The sequence below is a fragment of the Stegastes partitus genome, unplaced genomic scaffold (genome assembly GCF_000690725.1).
Source record: "Stegastes partitus isolate 25-593 unplaced genomic scaffold, Stegastes_partitus-1.0.2 Scaffold1342, whole genome shotgun sequence".
NCBI classification, from domain to species: domain Eukaryota; kingdom Metazoa; phylum Chordata; class Actinopteri; family Pomacentridae; genus Stegastes; species Stegastes partitus.
In genome coordinates this window covers 33,935-58,362 of record NW_007579073.1, presented here as the reverse complement: position 1 = coordinate 58,362, position 24,428 = coordinate 33,935, and the positions used below count along the sequence as shown (strand labels likewise).

The 24,428-nt window shown below is 45.1% G+C and overlaps 1 protein-coding gene across 1 annotated transcript in view; it reads left to right on the top strand.

The window, feature by feature from the left end:
• The window catches only part of LOC103369869 (calcium-activated potassium channel subunit alpha-1-like), a gene marked incomplete at its 3' end in the record, with an annotated part of 65,290 nt that overhangs the window by 10,222 nt on the left and 30,640 nt on the right, over nucleotides 1–24,428 (top strand). The window contains exon 2 of the mRNA XM_008298710.1: nucleotides 7,144–7,287. Within this exon, the coding sequence (XP_008296932.1) occupies nucleotides 7,144–7,287 (144 nt within the window). The remainder of the gene's footprint in view (nucleotides 1–7,143; nucleotides 7,288–24,428) is intronic.

Below are 24,428 nucleotides of genomic sequence, written 5' to 3'. Positions count from 1 at the left end.
GTGGCGAGGCCTTTATGTAGAGAATCAGCAGAATGCCCCTTTATGGACAGACGGCAGCTGTGCCATAGGTAACCGCTCATCGTTTTTACATCAGGTTACGTAACAGCAGGAATCACTGACGCAAACAGGAACATTTATATCGAGATTTCCCAAAAGACGTTGGTTTGGTCATGTTCGGTGATTCAGTGATGTGATGCAGTGACACTTGTTTTTCTGTATTTGATCCAATGTCAGGCATAAAAACACAGCCTCAGCATTTGCTTACTCGTTGCATCAGTACAGGGTTAGTAAAATAAATGCCTGTAATAGAGCAGAGTGTACTGGATCTGGTTGGATGAGTGGTGATTATACAGTAAGATAAATTAATTTGTAATGTTATATGTATAGTTTCTAACATTAATGAGAAATCAAGCTGTTCCTAAAACAATACACCATATTTTACTGTTGTGCATATTGCATTTTATGACTTTATACAAGTTTTTAATATTTTAATTGAACATGCTTCATAGCAAAGTGTTTGGATGTTTTATAGGTTGGTGTTGTTGTGCTGTAGGGGTCAGGATGCTGAGGAGATTACACAACAGTCTTTCCTTTTTCCATTCGCACACACAGACTTCTGCTTGTTCTCCTTTGCTTCTCTAAAAACGTTCTTTTGTTCTGAAGTCACTCGTCTTCACCGTTCCAGGCCTTCGTTCTCTCGCCGAGACAACGCAGCGTCGCTAATCCCAGTTTACCGCCGTGACACTGGAAGCCCGTAGCTTACGCTCCTTAACAGTTTAACACTAATTCAGAAGGCTGCTGACCGACAAGGCAAACAACATGTTCCCTCCCTTCGAGTCTCCGACCGCCTCGTCTGATCCACTCACCCTGATCTCCTTAACGGGATTCACAAGTGAGATTGGACTTAAACTCTCCCAGAAGCTTCGAGGCCAGTCTGATGAGATTCTTTCTCAAACTCCGTGATGTAACTTTGGAAAAACCTCAAACTCTTCCTGTTCATTTATTTTGTTATTTTTTAATCAGTTGAGTCATGAATGAAGGGAACCACAGTCTGGTACCTGTTGCCTGGCGTTTCAGCTGCTCACAGCTTCCCCTCCTGTATCTTGTTGGCTGCATTAGCTGCTAAGTGAAGTGGACATGTTATTACAGCGTTATCAGGTTAGCTGCAGGGCTCTGGACGGGCTGGAGGAAGCGTAATGCGGTCTGATGCTGGTCTGCTTGTTTCTGACTAATGACTCTGAACATGATTGAATTTCTTTGTGCGGCCGCGGGTTTCGTTCTAATGGAGACGGTGAAACGTGGGGCAGCAACATTTCACACAATGCTTTCATGCTTGACTACTTTTTTTTTAACATTTTCTGACACTTTAAAAAAAAAGAAGCTTTTCTTCCACTTAAGGAGCTTTTAAATTGATGAAGTGTGTTTATAGCTTTACGTCTTGTAAAACACTAAAGATGATAACCGGCTGGTGATGCTCCCTCATGAGCTCATGCGGCTAAACGTTGATTATAGTCTGATTAGATTTGCACCTTTATTACTGCCTTCAGTGGCCGGTTTATTACATGGACACCTTCACAAACGTGGCTTTGCTGTGACAGAGTTTTGAGAGTGCCGCTTTCATTTTTAAATGAATATTATTCCTTCCCACACGCTGTCATTCTGGTGATATTCTGTATTTTTCTGATTGTCCACGCCGCTAGCGAGTGTTTTCCCCGAGCAGCCGGAGCCAGATGCAGCTCGTTCCTCTGTGCAGCAGACCGACATTTTTGTCCAGAAACTATTAAAGGATTAATCAGGATGAGTCATTTTTCTGCATTTGCAACAAATCCCATGAAAGGACCGAACCAACAATGCAGCGTTAATCCATCGCTCAGGACTTTCCGACACCCTGCCCCGTCTGCAGCACTTAGCCTCAATGGCATCGATTTCCAGCCACGTAAATCTTTATAAACGGCTCATAAATATACGCGTCTTTTCTTTTTTTTTTCCTTCACTGATTTCCTAAAACAACTGGGCACCGTGTTCAGTAAATATTACTCAAACAGAAGTTACAGAAGTGCTGCCGGGTGGTGGATTCATAAACACTTGTGCTGTAGTGAGTATTTACGGCGGCAGTGTTCCCGCCTCACCTGTGTGCCACGTTTCTGCTTTTTGGATGGATTACGGACCAGAGTGGAGCTCAGTGCCAGAACAAAATGAGTTATACGAGACTTTGGCAGCAGCGACTGCACTTGTTAGTGGGATGAAGTCATTATTAGTTTGGCCTTTTACTGGAGTTTGCTGTCAATAAAAATACAGAATATTGTAGATTTATCACCTTTAAAGACATGTTCTTTCCGTACTGTGTTTATTTTGAGCTTGAGAATAGTGTTTGTGTGAAGCTGTTGCTGCTTCTTTTGAGGACACGGTCATTAAAAACCTCCTGTGATGTGAGATGTGTGTGAAGAGGTGGTTAACTTTGTTTTTGTTCTTGTTGCTGCTTTAAAACTAGAATCAAACACAACCCCCGTACGTCATGTTTGTGTTTGGTCCATTCCTTTATTTCATCGGCGCCGCGCCCCGTCCAGCTTTGCAGAGATTTATGGTGGGGTGGAAGCGCAACACATGTCGCATGCCAGGAGTTCTCTGAAGCTAGCTGCCCTATTACAGGGATACACAAAAGCCCATTCTTCATCTGGAGAATGCGGCATGCTGAGATGTTGGACATAAACACCAGAACAAAAAAAGAGTGTCGTAGTAGTGGACGGGTCAGGCTCGGGTTTTTCATACCCTGCTGACATTTCACCAGAATATAAATATAGGAGGGTGTTCATCTTAAAAAAAAAATCCGAGCATGTAAAGGCTGAGCTGATCGAGATCATTCATGTATGATCACAGGCGGCCCGTCTTTCATCGGTTCTGACAGGATGACACTTGTTGGCATGGTGGTCCGTCAGTGGGCTGAACGGAGGTGATGTACAGACTGGTAGGATAATACAGCTGATAGCTTCTCCAAACTGTAAATACGGTTTCTCTCCAGATAAAGTTAGACGTGCCCAGTAGTGACGTGCAGGTCCGATGGATTCTGGTGAACTTATCGGAAAATATCACGGGTTCACGACGGGTCGGATCAAAAAATGACAAAGCGGCGCTGTGACTGGGTTATAAATAACTTACAGAAACAGTCCGTGCAGGAGGCTGGACCGGGATTACAAGTTCACCATCTCCCTCCGTCACACTGGAGGGTGCAGCCGTCACCAAACTACAGCCTACAGATGGTTTCTACTGCAGATGTTTGGTGCAGTCTGACCTGTGAGTGGAGCAGGTGACTGGAGGACATTAACCTCCACTGACTGCACAGCGCTCAGCTGCTCTCACTTCTGGATGATTTGAGGTCATGTCACTTAAAATGGCCCGTTTGTGGTAGATACGGGGGAAAACAACAACAGAAAGGCCCCGACACTGTATGTTCATATAGCTGGTGTAGTAGGAACAGAAATTATGTCACAGTCAGGGTGAAGGTGTCCCAGAAGGCCGGTAGCAGGTCAGGTTGGTTTTCGGCATATGTGTTGTAAGATGTGAAAACCAGAACATAATAGAGCAAAAGACGCTTGGCTCATTTAGACACAGTTTGTCCAACAGATCATCTCCGACTGTCTGCAGCACATGTAGCAGAGCATCTATCACCGGTCAGCAGGCGGTGGTGCAGAGTCAAGCTGTCAAATGCATCAGTGGAAAGTTTAGAAGCAATAATAATCTCATTGTTTTTGCTTTTTCGTCCAGCTGTATGTATATGTATGGATATGAACACTGGCTCATATATCTACCAGGAGTTTCTAGTCCCTATAAATCAGCTCTAAAGCTCCCGGGTCAGTCAGGCTCTGTTGGGACCACAAAGCCTCGGGGATACGACAGCGTCACCGAGTAGCTAAGACGCATGCTGTAGTTGTGAACTGTGGCATTTCAAACGGTGACCTTAAGTGGCAGTTACATGACAATTACTCTACAAGTTTACACGTATGTTCCATAGAACATGTCTATAAACAACATGGGCCAATATCAAAGTTCTTCCTCCTACAAGTCCAGTATGGATTGGGCTCTAATCACAATGTTCTCATGATTCCATACCTCGTTAGATCTATCTGATTAGCTAATAGACCTACGGAGCAGAATAATCAGCCTGTTATTTATTGTCTCCCTACTGGCTACACGCCCAGCTCTAATAAACTAATTTCATTAATTATTTTCTGTTTCTGGTCCCGTGATGTTGCTTGTAGTCACCATCTCTCTCCGCTGGGCTTCCTGGTCCACCAGTAGAGACTGACCTCTGGTGACGAGTGTAGAACATCACCTCCGTGCAGCATCTCTACATCAGTTTAATCTGCGCTTCTGATGGTGTTTAAAATCATACCTTGTGGATTTCTCCTCTGTAATACCTTAATGCCAGCCGATCCCAGTGCAAACGCTGCACATGTTGGTGGAAACCGTGCAAACAGTGAACTGTTATTTTTGCCTTCTGACAATAAGGCTGGCATCAGCAGATCACACATGACGAGCTGCGGGACTGAAGCCTCGGAGAGTGGCGTGTGACACCATGAAGGTAGAGGAGGATGTCAGGAGGTAGCGGCTCCGTGTCGCGTTAGCCTCCAGGCTATGGGGTGTTTCATCAGGGAGCACGGCTAACCCCTGCATCCTGTCTCCATTTCCTGCTCCGTGAATCATGCCAGTCCCAGCAGACAAACAGACAGACGGACAGACAGGCAGAAAGACAGGCAGGCAGGCAGGCAGGCAGGCCGGCAGCCCACTCAGTGGAGCAGAAACACCAGGAGCTCAGCGGCTGCCATGGATACACTCCTGGAGTCTCTCTGCTGCTCTCTCTCTCTCTCTCTCTCTGTGTTTACTGCATGCATGTGTGCAAGCATGTGCGGAGGTTTGTTCTGGAGGCCTCGGTCACTATATGAAGAAGGATGCATTCGTGTGTTTGAAGTGGTAATTTATTATTTTTTTGCTCCATGTTGTTTTACACAGCTGTTCACCAGAAATCATAGCTGATGCTCTCTGTTGACTCTTAGTAAGTGATGCTATACTTACATTAACCACACAACACACTGATGGGTCTGAAAGGCAGCTTAACTGCCAAAGTTTCACCAGCCTGAATCAGTGAAACCAAAAACCATCTGATTTTCACATTTTCCACAGTTTGAAGTGTTTATCTGTGACGTGTAGTTCTGTGGAGAAACTTAACCGAAGTTTAAAACTGTGATATTTCATCAAAATCATTTTACACTACGTTTGTACCTTAAACATTCAAAAATAGAACATTTTCTAGAACAAGACTCTGTAAAAAAAACAAACCTTTACAGTCCTCAGTGCAACCAGGAAGTCACCAGGAACTCGGCTTTTTTTTAAAGTTATTTTTTTGGCCTTTTTGCCTTTATTGGATAAGACAGTTGAAAGAGAGACAGGAAAATGGGAGAATGGTTGTAGCAAAGGGCCATGAGCTGGATTCAAACCCATGGCCGCTGCATATAGCCCCTGTACATGAGTCACCAGCTCAACCAGTTGAGCTGTGGTAGCGGCCCAGTAACTCTGCTTTTAACAAGAGTCATGACAAGAATTCAGGGACTTTTCAGGTGAACTGGGCTGATCTGGGCTGATCTGGGCTGAACTGGGCTGAACTGGGCTGAACGGGCTGAACTGGGCTGAACTGGGCTGAACGGGCTGAACTGGGCTGAACTGGGTTGACCTGCAGGCTGAGTTGAGAGGACATGGGGATGGAAACAAATCAAAATGTAAATTGTAAAATATCTACATCCTATATAGACTCGTCTTTTATTTTTATTTTTATTTTTACTTTTTAACAGTATTTATTACATCTGCGAGCAAATTTAAAAGTTTTTTAATTGTAAGATCATCAAAGAAATTTTAACTTTCCTATTTTATGATTTGTGCCGTTATAACTGTGTCATCATGGACGTTTTAGAGAGTTTTCCGTGTTTCTCGCCGTCGCTGAGCTTCTTCTGTGTCGATGCAGGACTTCATTAACGTGAAACATGAACCCAGACTGAGTGAAAAGGCGACAGACACAACAAACACCCAGAAGCTGCTCCGAGTTCAGAGGGTTAAGCTAAAGCCGATCTAATTAGGATTGTTTTAATGATAAATGAAACGACAGTTTTAGCAAATCAAGTCGGCTGCTTGTAGCATCAAATCAACAAAGGCTCCGGAGCCGTGTGACTGAAATCCTCCATGGCCTGGTTCTGTTTTTACACCTACAGTGTCAGGGTTCGGTTTAGTCTTCAGCCAGCTTTAGTTCACTTTGGTACCAGTTGAAGTGTTCCAAAGAACAGACGGATCCAGTTAGCGACCAGACAGAGAAAATGTCGTGGAGCATTTAGCAGCTAAAGAGCCAGACGGGTTTGTTCAGATGTTGTCGGAGACCAAAATAGACGTGAAAACAGGGTGAAGGTTGGACTTCCATTTATCGAGATGATCAGATACCCGACAACGTGACAACTCCATGTCTGCTGACACGTTGTTAGCTGAAACAATCAAGTACGATAATCCAGGTTTGAAGGAAAACCTGCAGCAGTAGATCACATGCAGGAGCTACCGAGAGCATGATTTCTGCTCCGAGACATATGGTCTAAATCATGATGCTGGTTTCCTGCTATCGTGGTAAAGTTTGACTTGAGACGAGCATCATGCAGCTCTATGATTAGAGTACGTGTGTTTTTGTTCATTTAAGTGAAGAACTTTGGTCAAAACAACAAATCATTGACTTACACCTAAGGATCATTTTATTACCTTAATGTCTGACAGCATACGAAATATTACAATCGACAGAAAAACTCTCTTGCTTCTCTTTATTTTAACTTGTATGAGAGCTGAAGGAAGCATCACTGGAGACAAGATGGTGGACCATCAGACATTAGTGACTCCAAAAGCTAAAGGACGGTTCTGTTGAAACAGAACTACAGAGCAAACCTTTGGCCAACCAAAGGGTTTTTTCATGAAGGATCATCAACCAGAGCAGCATGAAAGCTCATTACTGTTATTATCACTATTATTATTATTATTATTATTATTGCACCACAGCAAAATAATATTAACTGACAGTTTTTTCGTTGGATGCAGTTTTTAAATGAGTGATTCTCTCCTCAGGAGGTCCATCGGATCACCACAGGCGATGGCATAAAGCGTGCTGACAAGGACGAGGCGGCGGCCAGCGAGGTGGGCTGGATGACGTCGGTCAAAGACTGGGCCGGAGTCATGATATCTGCTCAGACGCTGACAGGAAGAGTTCTGGTGAGTCCACGCTCCTCCTGTGTTTGATCTTCAGGACCTACATCCAGCCGGCTGTTGGTTGAGACGCAGCGTGACAGTCGATCACCGCGGAAACTTCCTGGTGACAGCGAGGCACTCGGGCTGAACTCCCTCATAGTTTATTCGTCTTGTGAGAAATCTTTGTTATTTCAGGACTAACTTTTTGCTCAGTGGAGCCTGCAGTGGGAAAAAGCTCCTAATTGGGTATGCTTGAATGTTCCTTGAATTTATTCCTGCTTGTCCTGCTCATAAATATATCATTTTGGTGTGCGTATCTTGGTCGGTTATCTCCCCAACAGGGAGGCAGACGCATCCAAACAAAGGCAAAGTGGAGAGATTTAGAGAGAGTATTGAGGTCATTGATCTAATGCAGTGATGTCCTCAGACAGCGGAGGGAAACAGATGCAGGAGGACAGAGGAGGGACGAACACGTACAGTTTACAAAGTTGGTCAAGTTGAAGTGGTTGCCATGGCGCCTGGCGTGTTGACGGGAGGAGCGCATGGCTCTTCGTCTACAGGTCATCATCTTGTATGTGGTCTCATCAGGTGCCTGTCTGGCTGTAGCCTGCCCCGCCCTGAGAACACACCGGTGCAGAGGACAGGGTCGGTGTGGTGGAAGCTCTGCCTTTCCTTTTCACTTTTTCTATTTCACAGGCGCGTGTGATGATTCGGCTATTAGCGCTTGGCACTGCGAGTACTAAGACCGAGGAGTGATGAAATGAAATGGCATGAGTGGGAGCGCGATGCCAAGGTTTGCCGCAGTGCTCGGGGCTTGATCCCACTTTCACCCACCCCCTTAAAAGTGGTGCGGCGTCTCCGGTTGGCTCGGCTCGTGGAGGCTGTTAATCATGAATGCTGGGCGAGCTGTACGCTCAACTGTTACGGTCTGATGTGGAATATTAATGAACCACTTAGTTCATGTTTGTGGTGCAAAAGCTGTAAGAACAACAAGGAGCGACTAAGAACGGGGTTTTATCATCACAACCAATACTGAATGTTATAAAAGATTTCTGGGTTTCCAAGGTGACAAACATTTAAATCTGAAGTGATTTAGTTCCGGCTGTTGTTGGTCGTCCATGAAGCTGACGTGTTGGAGCTTCATACCAGCAATGAACCAGCTTTTCTTTTTGCTTTCAGTTTGGGAACATTTTGCTCGTCTTTTTCCAAATGTCATAACGAAGATGAGGCAGAACTCAGGTCGCGTCATCTCCGGTCGGTTCAGTCGCTGGTGACGGTGAACGTTGACGGCAACATATTGCGAACAGGAGTGTGACATCAGCTCCTCTGCTTCCTTGGTTTTCCACTTTGAAACACCAACGCTGCCGTGCGAGTGTGTGTGTGTGTGTGTGTGTGTGTGTGTGTGCAGCTCGAGTGCTCTGTCTCAATGATGGCTTGACACACAACTGTTTAGCGAGTGCTCGTCTGTAACCATGGCAACTGCAGCTTACCTAAACACGGCAGATGTGTGTTTTCTGTTTCAGCCCTTTCAGGGGGCACATTAAAGCCTATTTCCAGGCCATCTGAGAGGGAATGTTTACTTGGGAGGGGCGTAAGAGCTGGGGACGGCTTAAATAGAAGGCAGAGGGTGTTTGTTTGTTTGTTTGTTTGTTTTTTATTTTATGCATCTATTTGTGTGTTTGCAGAGCTACTATTCCCACATCTTCACCCACCGTTTTCTCTTCAGTAACGTACTTTTTTGCGAGCAGGCTTTGCGCTCTTTAAATATTCTGAAACTGTTGGGTGTTTTTTTTTTTTGCATCTGCTTTAGTTAATGGAAGCCAGTGGAGGGTGAATCGACTGGTTTTTAACTTTACCTCTTCAGGAACATCAGCTGGTGTTGGTGCATGGGAGTCCAAGTCAAATGCAACTCCTCCAATTAGTATCACTAATTAAACCGGTCTAAATTAGAAGGAATAAATCTTTACCTTTAAAAACAACTGAGACACGGATTATACAAAAGGAGGCTGAGAGTTTATAGATCACAGTTAAACAGACGCTGGTTGATGTCTGTAAGTATTTAATCACTGGTGCTGTATCGCTGTTTTCACTTTGACACAAAGGGAGACAAGAAAAAGAGACATTAAATGAGACAAACATGACAAACAAATCTAGTCTCTGCTTTTAAAAATGTGTGCAGTCTCCATATAAACATCACATTTGATATCAAAAAGCCCAAAGCTGAGACATGAACTCATAAATCATTCATATGTATTGATGTTTTCTGTCCAGTTAGCTCGACAAACAGCCGGTACAACATGGCACAAAGGTTACACAGCTGGTTAATGTTTAAAATGTGTGATGTGAGGCTGGGTTTTCTGTCATAGATCTGCTCTGAGCTGGAGGGTTGTGGTCCTGCGTTACTTTAGCCGTGATCAGTTTACTTTTTATCTTCTGTTATTGCTGTTTAATTCTGAGTGTGTCTGCATTCATTGTATGAGCCTCAGCACCACTCAGCTCACGTTTTAAATAAAATAAATCATGTTTTCTGCAGTACATGATACATTTCTCTCATTTCTTTTAGTCTCAAACTAAAATTAACTCCAGTAGCTGCGGTGTGACACGTTTCAGCCAAATGCAGCATGTTGCCCAGAGACCAGGACGGCTGCAGACGGAGCTCAGTGTTTACCTCTGACAGTGACTGCTGAGTGACAGCCAGGTGCAGGCTGCCCTGTGGAGGGCCCACGAGCCCCATGTTCATTTGCCCGGCTGGCCTCACATCTCAACAGATTGTAAAAGATCAAACCTCGCCTTCAGGGCGATTTGATTAGCAAGGAGGACACTTCCCGATGACCTTTCAGTCTGTAAAGGTTTATCTGCAGGAGATCAGCGCTCTGCTCTTCCAGCACTCAAATAAAACGGGAACGCCAAGACCTCGTGTTTACTTTCAAATTTCAGGTCATGCAGCAGCTTGCTGGATGTAAAGTCACGGTTTCCCCCAGATTGGGGACACAGAAGGGTCCCATCTGTCAGCTTGTGCGTTATTGCGTTCCTCCTCCTCCTCCTCCTCCTCCCAGTCACTCCTTCATCATAAAGACCACCCTCCCTATTCATCACACATGTCATCACGCTGCTGTTTGCTCGCTTCAAAACAAACAAAACTCACGCTGAGTCCTGAACAGGTGGCTGCAGTTCCTACCTGCACCAGAAAACCCGGCAGGTCTCCTGTCATGTCATGCATCTACTTCCTGTTCAGTCACACTTCCCTGGAGGACGCAGACGGCAAGAAACTTCAGATGGGAAGTGTGTGAGGTCGAGGTGAGAGAAAATGTGATTTCTCTTAAATGACGGGACCCTGCTGAGTGACATTTAGCCCACGTGTGCTCGGCGCCGCGGGTCCACGGGAGGGCTGAGATGTCGCAAAGCTATTATTTTGGCCAAAGAAAGGTTTTCTATAAATGGAAGGGCAGAGATGCCCTCTGGCACCGCTGAGGTCGCAGTTTTTGCCCCTTAACCCCGGCCACAGTCACAGGTTGAGCAGAGTCAGAGGTGTTGAAGTCCGGCTTGGGTAAACTGTGATTGTTTGGCATTGCTGGTAAACACACTGGCTGCCTGTGCTCTGCTTTTGTCAAGGATTCTCACGTAGTTACCAGCTGTCTTAGAAAGGCATGCTGTGTGTTGTTATGGTCAAGACAGGAAAGGCTGCAGAGAAACGTCACTGTTTGGCATGTGAGTGTGAGGATACATACTGTGGAAAAACATCCATTAATAGCAAAGTAGTGTTTCAGTTTTTATTCAAGCGTTGTTTCCAGGTTCCTATAACGTTACTATGAAGTCAGCTAACGAGTTTTACTATCGTTACTTATGACAATAATATTTAGAAATGCCACAACACCATAAATTAGGCCGTCTGTGCCGTTATTAAAGGATTTCCATGATCCTCACTAGAGATGAAAATCTAATGATTGCATTAAAAAATATAAACGCTCTTGTTTTAGAAGAAAGTACACAAACACAAGCGCGTGAATTATCAGAATAAACAATCTAAACAGGTTCAGTGATTGTTTTGAATCACAAGAAAGAAGCACAAGAAGGCGCCGGGGTGGAGAATCTGGAGCCTCGTGGTAACAGCACTGATGACGCCACGTGCGGTTGCCAGGCTAGTGGGTAGAGGGATGTAAACAAGAGCCAGGATGCCATGTCTCTGCAGGAGGCTACAGTGTGGACGTAACCCCACAGCAGCAGCTCAGTGTTCAGGCTGCACACAGGGTCCATCTCTTTGGGATTTATTCTGCAGACATGTTGCTGTGCTTGAACCCACCATGCCATACGTTTTTCTAATTATCGAGTAGCTTCAATACCAACAACACGTATGTTACCTTCTGAACAAAACAAGCTCAGTCGTGTGTTCAAAGCATCACCTCTCGTGACGGCCCTGTTGCAGATGGCACTGGGTGTGACGGCATTTTAAACTGATTTCTGAGCAGATTTATGTGTTTATCCTTGATGGACATTAAAAAAAATCGCACGTCATTCCAATAATATAAGTTCTGGTTTGACTTTGTAGATTTTGGCACAAAATCCGTCCGTCAGAGTCCCGGTAAGAACTGAATCTTCAAACATTTTCATCCAACGAGTTTTGCAACAGACAATCTGCCGAGCACGCTCCCTTTAAGGAGGAGTGTGCAGGACACCGTGAAAGCCTTCGACACACGGCTCTTGGAGAAGGATCTGGGATTTAGAGGGTGAGGCTTCTTCAGCCCCCTCGGCCCTGTCTTCTTTCCCCATCCCAAACCTTTACATTTTAAACAGTGAGCTAAAGGTGTCGGCGCCGGCTAAATCACTTCTAATCTCGTCATCGAGCTGTCAGACTAAAAGTGCTCAGGATTCAGTCGTCCCCGCTTTCTGGGGTCAACATGTGGAGGAAATCATATTGGATGACAGGGTGAAGGAGTCATCTCCTGCTCTGACCGCGGTAATCTAGATTTGGCGGCTGGGAGCAGCCGCAGGGGGAGAAAGGAGCTCTGAACAAAATTATAGGTGGGCCAGAAGGGCATTTTCATCAGGCGGACAAACTCACCTCCTCCTCTGAGAGGCTCGTGAGCTGCAGCAATTGAGCCGCTACATGGAAAAGCTTTTTGTCTGATGAGAGTCGAAAAGGGAAAGAGAGAGAGAGAAGGAGTAAACACTTCTGGGGGACTTGCTCTCTGCCTCTCATTGGCAATTATGGTGCTGCTGCAACAGAAATGTTCAAAGTGCCGTTCGGAAGGGACCGGAGCACTTGTCCTTTACATGACTGAGAATCCGGCTTAGTGCTGCTTTATTATCACACATTTGCCAGAGTCTTCAGCACAGCGTGAAAGGCCTCAAACACTGTTTACTGTATGTGCCCTTTTCTTGACATTCCCAGTTGACTCTTGGCTTCGGATTAGGACGCCATTGTTGTTGTGTGTAACGGATATTCTGTGGCCTTGTGGCAAAGACACAGCGCTGTTTGCCACCTGTGGACTCTGGTGCCAACGGGATGGTGTGTGACTTTCACCGCGCCCAGTGCAGCAGAGTGAACAACGTGGCCGCGTCACTCGGCTCGCTGCCTGCCTCTAAGTCTGCCGCTATTTTGGGGTGACAGCAGCTGCCAGGCCTGTTTTGTCAGGGCCTCGCCGAAGGAAACAATGTGAGACTGGAGTTAGTGTGTTTGCTCTCCCCAGTCACGACCCAGAACATGTTAACAACATACGACAGTCTGTAGCCGGGTCCTAAAAACGTGCTTTTCTGAAAGACTGTGATCCATCGGTCAGGAAAAACCGAACCACAGTTGTGTTTTAAACCTGCTATTTGCTGTTGTTTAGGCTAATTTCTTGTTTCTAGCCTCACTAGCAACAGGGATGCAGGAATAGCGATGTTGGATGCTCTCAGGATAAACTGCGACTGATTCCTTCACTCTTCATTCAGCACCATTATCAAGTCAAAAATCTAATGCAAATGATGCTTTGTGACCAAATATCTGCAAATCTAATGTGCTAACTAGCAAATGTTAGCATACTAGCACACTAAGATAAGATAAGATCAGCTTTATTGATCCCTCATTGGGAAAATTCACGTCACAGCAGCTCCATGCTAATGAAGCATCGTAAGAAACAAGACGAGGAATAAAAAACTAGTATAAAAATAAAGATTATGCATCTTGGGTAATTAAACCCAAACTGTCGGCTGCACACGGCGTGTAGAATCGCACTTCAGAGTTATAAAACTGTTGCACTTGCAAAGTTTTGGAGAGAAATAAACCGTGTTACAGAGCTAAGAGAGCAGTAAACTAAATTGCAAACCTCATACCTGCTGAACACCTGATTTTTAGCATTGCTGTTGTGTTAGCAGTAGCTCAAAGCACCACTGTGCCTAAATATAGGTTCATACAGCCACTTGCACGGCTCTATACTCTTACTTTGGTCCCTGGTGCCTAATTAGCAGCTCCATTTGCATTGTTATTCCCACTGTAACCTTCATTTTGTTTAACCAGAATCATTTTCTGAGCTGCAAATATCACAGGAGGACTTTTGTTTACTGGTAACCGTGCTGGTCGGTGTGTTCCTGCAGGAGGAAGCCCGCCCTCCGGCTGCTGATACGAGGCTTTATCATCGTGCTCTTTTCAAAACAATATTAAATAGTTTAAAACAAAAACACACTGAGCCTCACACAGCAGGCAGCGTTGGCCCAATGCATTCAGGTTTCTTAATTTAATGCTAATGCTGTTACCGGTTTGAATGGGATGGGTGTGTGGAGTGTCTGGTGTCTGTCTGGACCCACAACATCATTAGTATTTGCCCTCAGAACCGCACACAGACAAATCGGACTGTTCCTTTGACACATTTATTTGAGGTTGTCTCGACCTGCGGCCATCTGTGCCTGCAGAGGCTACAGGCTGAGGGTTGCTTGATCCACAACACGATGCACTCGTGGGGCCAAATTCTCGCAGCATTCACACCATTAGCGCTGGACACCGGCAAGTATCAGGTGTGATAATTACCATCCCCCCAGGGCCGGGGTGGGGGACGAGGGGAAGGAGGAGGCGTTTCTAATTCGGAGCTTCACTATGTTTGGCCACCACAATGTCAGCAGGATCTCATTTGGCACAAACAATCGGTGGAGTATAATTAGTCTGCTGGACTGGCATCATATTCAAAACTACAGAGAGGAGTTTTCACGATAACGTTCTTCCCCAAAATCCATTTCATGAGCAGCATCATGATAAGAAATTCTCTCGGATTGGGCTCTGCGGATTCCATTAAAAATCATTAGCTGCACAATGACCAGGCGGCCGCGGCTGTACTGAAACTCACCGGGTCTTAAAAGTAATCACAGCGTTTCCTCTTCTCGGCGGAAAGGAGGAATAAATGAGGCAACTCCTGATTGATACTTAACATCAAACAGGCTTTCCGTCGGCTGGTTCAGTTTAATTAATTAACACGGTCACTCGGAGAAAATGAATGTTTGGAGGCGGAGGGATGTTGTTGCCGACCGGCCACGCCGCAGGTCATGACTTTAAAAGTTCATTTGAAGTTCAGCTCTCGTTCTGCAATCAGACTGAAAGCAAACGTGTGCGTTATGTCAGATCCGTCCTCCAGCCTGCTGGAGATGCTCCTCAGTTCACACCTCATGCACTCAGTGTCCGCTCAGCCCTTAAAAATACATGCGGCTGCCGCACCTCTAGTGTGTCCAGCTTCCCAGATACAGAACATGATTTGGATTTTAACACACGATGGGAATTTCCACTCGTATTGTTAGCACAGTATAAGGACCCTCCTCTCTGAAGGGCTGCCAGAGACGTGACTCATCGCTTGTACTCAAACTCCACATTTTTCTCGCACCGTGATCAGAAACAAATATCTCAGGGTTTTTTTTCATTAAATTTGTTCTTGTCAGTTGTCTTTCATTTGTTTTGAAACCTCTGAAGCAAGCTAGCTTCATGTTTGGACTGAGACAGACAGACAGACAGCCAGAGGCCTGGGGGAGACACATCCATCCCCTCCCATGCTAAGCTCTTTACGCCTCACTGTGAGAGTGGTTGGGCTGCTTCCAGGATGGCTTAAATCACGGCTAAGCCACTGTGGGATTTGGGGTTCCATGCTGCATGTTTTGATTGTGGGTATTTTAAAATCTGAATAATGGCGCAAACTGTAGTAGAAAAAAGCTTAAATCTCTTATTCATGACGGAGCAGAACATGCTGTTTGGGTCTAATAGGAGCGGCTCTATTATGTCACATCAAAGAGTTATAAAATGCAAAGAGAATCCCGAACAGGCGTCTAAATGAACAACAGGGATGTTCACCAGGATCCAGTCCGACCGTCGGAGGATAGCAGCATTGTTTTCACAGCTCAGAAAGGAGGTTGTCAGCTCTCGTAGATCGGATCTCTCACCATATACAGAGGCCCGTGTCAAACAAACAGCGGCTCGGGTTTCAGGCCGCGGGTAGTTACAGTGCAACCTATACAACGTGAAACTGAGCACTAGCGTGTAGCCGCCAAGGGTTTACAGGAGGATCCGGTTTCCAAGTGCTTTAACCTCCATGATTATTTTAATATCTGTGCAATATGGCTAATGGTTAGCTGCTGCCTCACAGAGTGGAGGTTGGAGAAGTTACACGTGATCAATGTTTTAACTTATAAAACACGTACTGCTGCTGAAACGACTCTTAGTATTATCATTACCACCACCACCGCCTCTCTTATGACTGCTAATAACACATAAACCTGAATAATTATGATTTATGTTCTCTGCAACCTGCTTCCCAAAACGCTTCACACAACAATGAGCAAAACATGACGACAAAAACTAACAATCCAGCTCAGTTGTTGGGTAAAGGTACAAATATTTAACCTTCAAACATAAGTTTTAAAAACAAAAAGGAATACTAAAGAGTTAAACCAGGAAAGCAGGAAATGTCACATCACACAGAATGGTTTAGTTTTTAATTCCAGACAGAAGATCTTCTCAAACGTGATGAAATATTTATTTCACGCGACTCCATTTGCAAGAATTAAGAAGGTTTTTGTCGCCTTCTTGCACCTAAAGCCTCAGGTGAAGGTTAGCTGCCACGCCGAATTTATCACGGCAGATTCACAACTGCAGCGGGTCGGTCGACCTGCGCCGCGGAGAAGGTGTAAATTTTTACAGCGCCGCTCCGTCAGACACCGGAGACACAGCGAGACGCCGAATCGATCGTGGAAACGCTGAAGTAACGCCTCGGAAGAAAACGGCAGCAAATCTAGAAACTCTCTGTTTAGCTCCAAAAGAAAAGACAAAAAGCAGCGTTCAGAATGATTTCCTGGTCTTAAAGTCCTGACAGCTGGTTGTACAGGAGGGAGGGAGGCCGATACCAGTGAGTGTGAGGAGACTTGTTAAATATGAGTTCATCATTTTACAGCCACAAGTGTTTAAAAGGTTCACCAAACATATTAACACTGTTTTTTATTCAATGACTGATCTTTAAAGCTGTTAGAATCAGGCTGCTTATCCTAAACTATTTGGTAATTGTGCATTTCATACGCAGTGAAACAAGAACATGAACGATGGAGGTGTTTCTGCTGTAAGTAAGAAGCAGGACCTCCTAAATCCAGAGAACATGATGAGTGGTCCGAGGATCTCCGCAGCGCTTCATGCTTTATTTATAGAGGAACGTCGTGTTAAATAAATCAGAAAACAACGACGTGATGCTGTTTCAGTGACGTTCCGATCAGCAGGTTATTTAGCTGCGTTTTATGGAGATTAGATGAACTGCAGCTCTGTGTGTGAAACTTTACGTTGCTGAGGATCATTTGTCGCCGGCGTCGTGCCGTGAGGACGCAGCCATTTAAGCCATTTAAGCTATTTAAGCTCACACATGGAACTGGAAATATTGGTGGTTTCATCAGTCTGTTAAAGGAAAGTTCTGTCAAATCACTTTAACGTTGAAGTTCCCAAATGGTGAAAATCCATTTTTATTGTGTTTAGTGGTTGTTATGAACATGAAGGTGTCACTAGATAACCCCCCAGCTTTATAAATCAGGAAGAACTTCACCGACCTGCTGCGTTCCAACTGAGGAACCAGAAGTCATCAGGCTTTGTGTAATCTTACTGCCTGCTTCTTCTGGCAGCTTCCTCACATCCCATCAGGTTTATTTAGTCTCTAGAGTTGCCTCCGCTCACTCTAAAGTGTCTTATTTATTTCTACATGAAGTGATGCCATGCGTGGCGTCATGTCGGCCACCATGTGTAACGTTGTCCTGTGTTAATATGCCGTCATCTTGTCCGTTAATGCAGCTGCACGCGCTTCAGTCTGTGTTGAAACTAGTGATACATAAATAGTTTTAGGTCAGGTGCTGTTGAGACTTTTATGACGAGTGACCACGTTGCTCATTTAGACGTGTCGTCGACGTTCTCACACGGCGTCAGATTGTCTGTCTGAAAAAATATCACCCTCTGAATGTTTGAAGGATATTTTTCAAGAGCAAAAAGCAAATAACCAGTTTGTTGAAATGCTCTTTGCTTAAGTTCCTCCGTCAGTGGCCTTGCTCGTAATAGTCAGATGTACCTTTGTGCAACCTCTCATGCTGCTGGGTTCAGTGTTTGCTCAGTGGGAGGATGGAGAAATGGTTTTTGCAAGAAACGCAGTTCAGACTCCAACACGGTGGGTAAACATGCTTTTATTAGTGGGATAATTCATGAATGTTTCATTTGGACAGAAGAAGGTTGCTCACATGTTGTATGAGCAGCTACAAGGTGAGCCGAGAGTCTGGCTGAAAAATGTCCATTTATCAGCTCATTAAACGTAGAACACCGTTCAGCGCTCGGACGCTGTGACTCACTCCGGGTTTCATTTCCCTCGCAGCCGTTGCCACGTCCACAGAAATTCAGTTATCAGGAAACAACCAACAGGTTTCATGATTTATTAACTCAGCTTTCTGATAGGTCGTTAATCTAATCAGGCGCTCGCGTTCCCTTGAAGCCGTTTTGCAATTTGTTGATTTGAAAATGTTTTATTTTTGTTTTTTTTTTTTTTTTAAATTTCATTTTTGGACGAGCAATAGGAACCTGCAGGAACCTGTTACTTCACGCTGCGCGTTCTGAAGTTCACTGAGCAGCACAGACGAGAGCTCGGCATGCTGATGTCAGGCTGCTGAGTGAATCAGGAAGTGTGAGCGGCTGCAGAGACGATGCAGGATCTTCCTCAGGCAAACCCGGCTCTCAGGAGTACTGACGAGAACAAGCGCTTTCCTCTGTGAGCTTCACTGAGCCGGGACAGGAATGCAGCTGATGCTCCTCTGATTTACTGTTATTTATATATGAGAAGGAAAATGTGGATTTCATTGTGTGTTTGATGCATATTGCATTCAGAGAGGGTGTTATTTATATGAGCGATAAATCAATCAAGCTGCCGTATTCTGTGATTTGGACAGCAGCTGTTGGAAAAAGTTTGCTGGTTATTTCTGACCCACTGTTGTGCACCGCAGAGCTGAAATGGTGTTAATAATTATAATGCCGTGAGCCTCTCTGACAGCGTGTGCAGAGAATAAAACACAATGCATGTAGCATGTGATCACGTATGTATATGTACATATGCAGTTTATATACTCTAGGACTAAACAGACACCATTTATGTAGTTTAGTGTTAAGAAAATTAAATGCGACAGAAAGAAGCACAGATGTTGTCTTTTTTTCATATTTACCGGCTTCCCTCTTGTGCTCGTCGGTGTCTCCTGCCGTCATCAGAGCGGCCGGTTGTTAATTTTTCTCTTCTCGGTCCCGTTGCACATTACAGCTGAACACAGTAAACCTGCCGTGCTGCAGGCCATGTATCCTAGCAGTAATAAAAACCTCTAATGAGCTACGAGGAACTGCTGCGCTGCCGTCTTTCCTCTCGTGTCTCCCATGATTACCAAAAACAATGTGTGTGTTGTCATGTGTTGTTTATATCAGCTGTTTAGATCAGGGGATGTGCCGTATGTAGGGGTGCAGTAAAAATCAGATTTAACACCTATAAATGAGAACATAACAGAACATCTGCTGTTATGGGTGTAAGGAGGGCAGACGAGATGCTCTGTGAGGTGAGACGGGGCTCGAACAAGAGCAGATAGTCGGTTTGATCTTCTAATCTGGCCTCACATCAACAGATGAACCGCTCATCAGAGATAAAGGCAAAGTTGTTTGGACTTATTTGTCCTCTTTCTCTGAGTCGTAAGTCACACGGTCCTGAAACTAATTACTTCAGATTTACTTACGTGTTGATAAATCTGCTGGGAAATCAGAGAACAAAGCCTGTTAAAAAAAAATAAAAAACTTGCCTGGGAATCCATCCATCATCTCTACACCTTCATCCTCACCAGGGTCATGGGGGGCTGGAGTCTATCCCAGCTGACTCAGGGTGAAGGCAGGTTCACCTGGACAGGTAACCAGTCTATCACAGGGCTACACTTAGAGACAGACAACCAAGCACACTCACATTCACACCTACGGACAATTTACAATCACCAATTAACCTCAGCATGTTTCTGGACTGTGGGAGGAAGCCGGAGAACCCGGAGAGAACCATGCCTGGGAATCGAGTTGTAGAAATGATAGCTAGCGTCAGAAACCCTGCGTTAACTTATTGAGCCAATAATCAGCTTTATGTGATCGCTGAGTTTACCGACAGTGAAGGATGTCCTGTCTGCACTGACCTTGCCGTATGGTACCGGCCCGAGGGCTTAAGTTATCGCACCCAGTGACTCCGGGGCAGCAATGAACTTTCTGTTTCCTTAAATCATGAAGCTATGGCGGGATTTTTGAGGAGGAGGTTTTCTTTTGAGGCTCCTGCATTGTCAGACGAGACCAAGGCTCCAGCAGCCAGGTGTTGCACCGTGATGAAACCCAGTAGAGTGCTGGAGATGAGATCATCAACATCAGGTACATATGAGCTAACCTAAAGCATGTGTGTAGCCATCAGCAGGGCTCTGTTGTTGTTTTTCAGCGTTTTTTATTGGGTTAAGTATTTTTGGACAGCGCCGGGTCACACCAGTAACGTAGCAGTGAAACTACGTGTCACCTTGTGAAATGCTTGCAGGTGGAGCTGGAACGTGTTGACAGCGTGTCGGTCAGGCTGTTGTTGCAGGTTCGTTCCTGGAAAAATGAACTCTGCTGTTGCCTCTCGTGGGTCGTACAGAAACTGAACGGTTTCAGAAGTCCCTCAGAGATCAAGGCTCGGTCAAGACCCGCATGCCAACGTGCACGACGGTTGATCTGTACTTGAAAGCTCAGCGTGAATCTGAGCAAAGTGAAGTCCTCTGATGGTGGAAAATAATCCGAGCGTGTGTGACTGAACCATCTTTATTTACATGTTCAGTGTTTTGGTTTTAAAAACGTTCCACCATGTTTGAAATAACCTGTAGATTCGTCTTTTATTTTTAGATCCATAAATAAGTCCAATAAGAAGATTGTGGTGGTGTGTTTATGTCATTCTATTAGTGAAGGTCTCTTAAATGTCAGACCAGACATTAACTTCTAATTCTAGGAAATGTCAGCGTAGAAATCTCCTGTACGATACAACCCGGTGAGAGACGAACGTTGTCTGCTGAACACATACAAACATCATTGGCTGTTTGCTGCTGCAGCTGCCAGGCGTCTGAGCTGAAGGACCTGGAAACTCTGCCGTCGGCTGTCAGATTTGGGAATGATGATGTTATTACTGAATAGCAGGTCTATCCCCGTGGAACTAAAGCTGGTAGTCATCCCTAATGATGTGGAAGCAGCTGCATGCGGCTCCACAGGAAGCCTGGAAGACAAAGGAATAATCTGCTTTTATTGACAAGATGAGAGAGAAATCCCTTAAACCCGCCGGTTTTACCCGCCGGCGTGGAAGTCGTAAAGGGAAATGATAAAACCCTGCTTTGGGTACTGTGCTGGCTGCACAGTGTTTTCTCACCCTGGGAAAGGTCTTCTGAATGATGCAACACAGGCCTGAGTATTACATCCAGCCACTCCAGACACCCACTGTGTCTGTCAGGGTTTCCAGGGATTCCCGGCGAAAAGAACATTTGTTCAGATTTAGTTGAATGAGTTTATGTTTTTTTTAAACGACTTGTTCTCTTCGCGCTGCACGCTGTGCTCTAAAATACCAACATGTGCAGTCTGACGGTTCAGCGCTGAGTGAGTTCTTACCTGGTCAGCGAGTCAGCGATGTGAGAAATATTTATGAATCAGTGCCTTCAGACTGAGAACCGCAGGGGGCTACATGGTGAGGGCGCGCAGCTTCAGGTACGAACCCATGAAATACAGTTAAAGAATAAAATAATAGAGAGGTTTACGACTGTGAGGGGGGCGTGGGAGAGTTGTAGTGGGCTCACAGGGGATGGATGTGGGAAAGAAAGCTGGTGTTTGTAGTTTGGCTCACTTATCAACGTCTGTGAGCTGCAGCAGCAACTAACGGAGGCTGTGATGGTGTTTTAAGATCATCAGCACTTGATGGCTGCAATTTGTGTTGAAAATCGTTTGATTTTTGAGTCATAACTCTGTTAAATCTGAGCTGACACGATGCAGCTGAAGTGTGTGATCATCTGCTGCGTTCTGCTGGAACACTTTGGCTCCTGACGTTCGTGTGGATGTTGCTTTGACTCGTACCAGCCACCTGAACATTCCTCTACTCTCGTAAACAGCTCGAGGAACGCGACCAAGAGCTCGAGAGCGTTGACACAGTCTCCAAACTCCCTGATCTAATCCAGCACTCACAGGATGCACCGGAACACACAAACCAGCTAGAGGTCGCACAATTCACCCCACAGGAACCAAATTAAAAGCTGTTTTTGCAGCACGAGGGACGACCTGCGTGACATCAGGCAGGTGGTTGTAATATTGTGATTATTTCTGCGAGTAAACGTCCATAAATGTGCTCAAAAGTCTTAGAAAAATTACGCTTAATGTAGCTGCTGCACAGAAAGTCCTGATGTTTGCAGGTTTTCTAAAGCTAACAGTTTATAAATGCATGAGTGAAGGAGCTGCTAGTAGCTGTTCTGACAGACTTTTTCTGATGCTATTTGCCAATTGTTGTTTTTCAAGCACTGTGTAACTAAAATGTGGAGTTTCACTGCCTGGTCTGAGTAGAAGTTGTGAGTGTGTTGCACTCCTGCCCCAGTAGAGCGAGTGGTGAGACGCTGCTGCAGCAAGGTGGGAAAAAGAAGTGTGCTGTTTGAATTATGTTAGATTAGTGGGGCTTGATGCGAGCGAGAGAACCAACACACCGCCGAGGTCTGTGGTTTCTCTGTGGTTTGTTTCTGGAAGGAAGGCTGACCGACGGTAGAATCCCCGGTCTGATTTATTTACTGTTGTTTAATTTGATTTGGCAGCGTGTGGTTTCAGAGGATGTCATGCGTGTTGTGGCACCACATCCGATTTTTAGTTTTTAAAACTGCCAAAATAAAAGTTTTGGCACACAAGCCGGTCAAGACATGAAATCCAGATTTTTTAAAAATACAATAAGAAGTTTTGGCACTAAAAATGCTCCTCGGTACCAGAACCAGAAGCTGAACGTCCTTCATGTTTGAGCTCATGTGCTGTCTTTCCTCTTCTCAACACATTTAAACAACACTTACGAGTCATCAGGCCCATGTTTCAGTCCGACGTCCTCGATAAATCAGTCCGGAGGGAGAAGGAGTAACTTTGGCAGGCCTGCTGATTGTGGCACGTCGAACCCGTCCGGCTCGGCGTCCTTGAGCCTCCGTTCAGTCGTGAGTCACTCGATTGTCAGAGCGGCTCAGGCTTGATCAGCATCACACACGACGAACCGATTTCTCACGACGCAGACGCACAAACATGTGGGGATTGTCTGTATGCTACTTATCCTCCTTCTGCTGCTGTCGTCACTGACGGTCGCCTTTATGTGATTGTTATCTCGTCCGATGGTGAGTAATGTCACACTTTCTGCCAAACTGTGGCTTCGGTATTCAATGAGATCTGATGCATGCATGTATCTCACTACAGTTCTGAGAGGGAAGCGTTGTGCTCTGATAAATCCACTGCTGTCGGCCCACTCAGGCCCCCTTCTCCCTTCATTCTTCCTTCAAAGTACAAACTGAATCTACATAAGTGATGTTAGCAGAGATCAGAGTCGCTCAGGAAGAAGCAGCAGAACCATCAGCACACTGGACACCTGAAAGGAAAACATCTCGGTGGCGCTTTCCTCCCTGATTGTTATTGTGATTCCTCACAGCAGGAGCTGTCTGGCTGTGAGGAAACACGTCACTGCCGTCAATAACTTGTGCTTGTGATCTTCACTTGATCATCATCTTCATCAGCAGCAGCAGCAGCAGCAGCTACAGCAACACAGTCAGAAGTGTGATGGACAAATTCAAATCAGGAAGTTTCATTTCATGTGCTTTTGGACCACAGCGCTGACATACCGTCACCTCTTCTGGTGAATCATGAAGCCATGTTTGTGGACGCCTGATCCACTGTTGGTTAATGAGTCTCTGTGGGTTTGTCATGACAACCGTAACCTATGAAGTAGTTTATCTGGTTTAAGTTGTTGATCTTGACCTGCTGGTGAGCGCCGCTTTGGATGGTGCTGCCTTGTGATAATTCTAAACACCGACACATAATGAAGCTTAAAGCAAATGAAGCAAGCTAATCTATAATACTTATTTTAATGTAAAACACTATTAACCCGTTGTAGGGCCCTCATTGAAATACAACCCTGGAGTGTTGGTAGATATAAGAGGATATTTTTTCTTTTTTGGCTTTTAAAAAACGTTTAGATTCAGGCTGCAAATCAAACTCAAAGCAGTTGCCATGTATGATTCCTCACCTGCTCAGGGTATAAAAACATCCACATCACATGTGGTTAAATGACTGTAAAATACACATATAAAGATGAAGCAGCATTTAATCACCAGTCAGACTTCAGGAACTTATGACACTTTAGTTGAACTATCACTCTAGCTCACTCGTGATTGGTCCGAGGCCGTAGTGACTGTGTTGTGATGTAGCCTGACCTTCACTGATTGGCTGGATGAAGCCACATGATTCTGTTCCTCGTCATTTTTAAAGCCTGCGGAAGTTACTGTGTTGGGTTCCTTGTCCGATAAATGGTTAACCAAAAGGAAAGGTGTGTTATCCTTTTTTAATATCACCAAAATTACACCATTTATTAGAATCAGAAGCTATAAAAACTGATGGAATCATT